This window comes from Malania oleifera, chromosome 7 (genome assembly GCF_029873635.1).
Source record: "Malania oleifera isolate guangnan ecotype guangnan chromosome 7, ASM2987363v1, whole genome shotgun sequence".
In the NCBI taxonomy this organism is placed as follows: domain Eukaryota; kingdom Viridiplantae; phylum Streptophyta; class Magnoliopsida; order Santalales; family Ximeniaceae; genus Malania; species Malania oleifera.
In genome coordinates this window covers 107693898-107696120 of record NC_080423.1, presented here as the reverse complement: position 1 = coordinate 107696120, position 2223 = coordinate 107693898, and the positions used below count along the sequence as shown (strand labels likewise).

The 2223-nt window shown below is 33.4% G+C and overlaps 1 protein-coding gene across 1 annotated transcript; it reads left to right on the top strand.

Annotated features, from left to right (window-relative positions):
• The first annotated feature begins 764 nt into the window (after positions 1 to 764).
• LOC131160568 (uncharacterized) lies at positions 765 to 1952 on the top strand. The gene is made up of 2 exons (XM_058116380.1): positions 765 to 1287; positions 1500 to 1952. The coding sequence occupies exons 1-2, from the start codon at positions 835 to 837 to the stop codon at positions 1680 to 1682; spliced, it is 636 nt and encodes a 211-aa protein (XP_057972363.1). The 5' UTR covers positions 765 to 834; the 3' UTR covers positions 1683 to 1952.
• The last annotated feature ends 271 nt before the right edge of the window (positions 1953 to 2223 follow it).

Genomic DNA, 2223 nt, shown 5'->3' with positions numbered 1-2223 from the left:
CTCACGAATCTCACTTAATAAATTATTATAATCCCTTTTCCAAAAAAGATTATTTTCTTTTTTTATAATCCAAGGACCTGAACCACTATTGCATCACTTTGGACACTATGATGCGACACCAAATTCGAGAGATCAAAAGTCACCCGTCCATTGACGCACTTCTAGTAATTCATTAAGATGGGGGAAGCGAACCATGACTTTAGAATCACCAAAATCATAAGTTGCCCTTACCACTTGAATCAACTCAACTAAACAAAAAAATTACTTTCTTTTGTATTGTTTAAATATGTAAACTTCCAATTCAACCTAAACAATTAAGAATAAATCTATATAATATTTCAATCTAAACTCTCACGGGTGAAATATATGATTTGTTATGTGTATGTGATTATTAATGATGTGTGTCTCACAATATTATATTATATTTAAATATTAATACAGTATTAATTAATTATTAAGAAATTTAAAATTTTAATTACTAAGAATTTTTACACTTTATGTGAAATATTTTATATAATTATTTTCTCAATTGCGAATTAAATTCTATTGTTTGCAAAATAAGCTTTAAGTCAATCATCTCAAAAAAAAGTGGAAAGAAGGTACATGTTGAGGATCTTTCATTTTGTTACCACTTTTGTTATGCATATAATAAATCATGGATGCACTCATATTGCCAGATAAGATTCTTAGATTTTCAATTTCAAATTCAAAAATTTACAAAAAGTATCATACCAAGCCACTATATATAGGAGATAGGGGTTTACATAATATAGGCACCCAAAAATACGACGCTACATATACTAAGATATCAAGAGCTAGCTATCTAAAGTTACAATGGCCACCGAATGCTACGCCAAAGTTTTCGGCAACCCCATCACTGATGCAACTTTGAAGGGGATGTCAAAGTATACAGGAAAGAGTATAATAACACAAAAAGATAGAGCAATTGTGGCGAAAGGTAACAAGGAAGAGAGAAATCCTACTCTTCAACAATATGTACAAAGCTTGACAAAGGAATTATGTCTAGTGAACATTGGAGTGTTCACGGTATGCTTGGTTCATAATCTCACTGGGGACACTGTGACCTACGTTACAAGCCATGTGTGGGATGTTCCTGCTGTGTATCCCAATTGCAAAGACATTGAGAATGGACAAACTGCCGTATTCATGCAGGCTAAAACAAAGGGAACCGCCGTTGTATATCGTGGCAAAAATTCCAAGCGAGATGAGTGTGACTTCATGCTAGCTTGGTATAACGTGCAATCAAACAATAAGCCTCTGAACAAGGTGTGTACCTAAATATCTTATATACACTTGGTTTCAATTCTTCACGGGATCGATCCATTATACATGTTCAATTGAGCAGCTCGGACAGAGGCTAATTGGCATGCTCTGTGCCTTGGATATAATTGATTAACTTAATTTAAATGAGGGATTCCTCCCCTTATCATATATAATAGTAATAGTGCTAATAATTTTAGTATACTAATTGCGTGCAGGTCTATGGTGAAATTAATGAAGCACACCACTATGATGATAAGACCGTTTGGGATGCAATTTACAAGCAATTGGACGTGTCTGGTCGTAGCGATTCTGCAACTTGGAATGGATGCACATCAATTATGACAATTAGCAATGGTGCCATTCCGACCCTTAATGCAATTCTCACCCTGGCAGACTAATCGCCCAAGTGTTCCCATGCATGCATAACGCTATCTACTTGTTGGAGAATAAAATATAATAATGATATATAAAATAAAATGTCTTTATATATATTGGACTTAATGCATCGATTTCATGTATATATATAAATGGCATGACCAATGTAATCATAACTTAATGTATTAGTGCATGCGATCATGTATATCAAGTGGTTTGGACAATGATGCCAAACCAACTTGTTTTAGAGTAAATATTTATATATGGATGGTTGGATGAATTTTAGTCCTTAATGATTTCAGGCCCTTCAAGGTTTGCTCCTCTAATGGTTTTCTACTCTAGAAGCAAGTTAAATCTCATCATCTGGACTCCTAGCAATATTTTTCCTTTCAAAGAATTGAATTTCATGTTTCATTGTCCTATATAAAGAGAAATCTTGTTTTTTTTTTGGCAAATAACTAGTTCTGAGATAATTTTTGCATACAATTTGCTCCAGAAAAAGGATTGGAATTGACCCAACTGAAATTTCCTTAATTTGCAAGAATTGAAGGAATTTTGGATCAT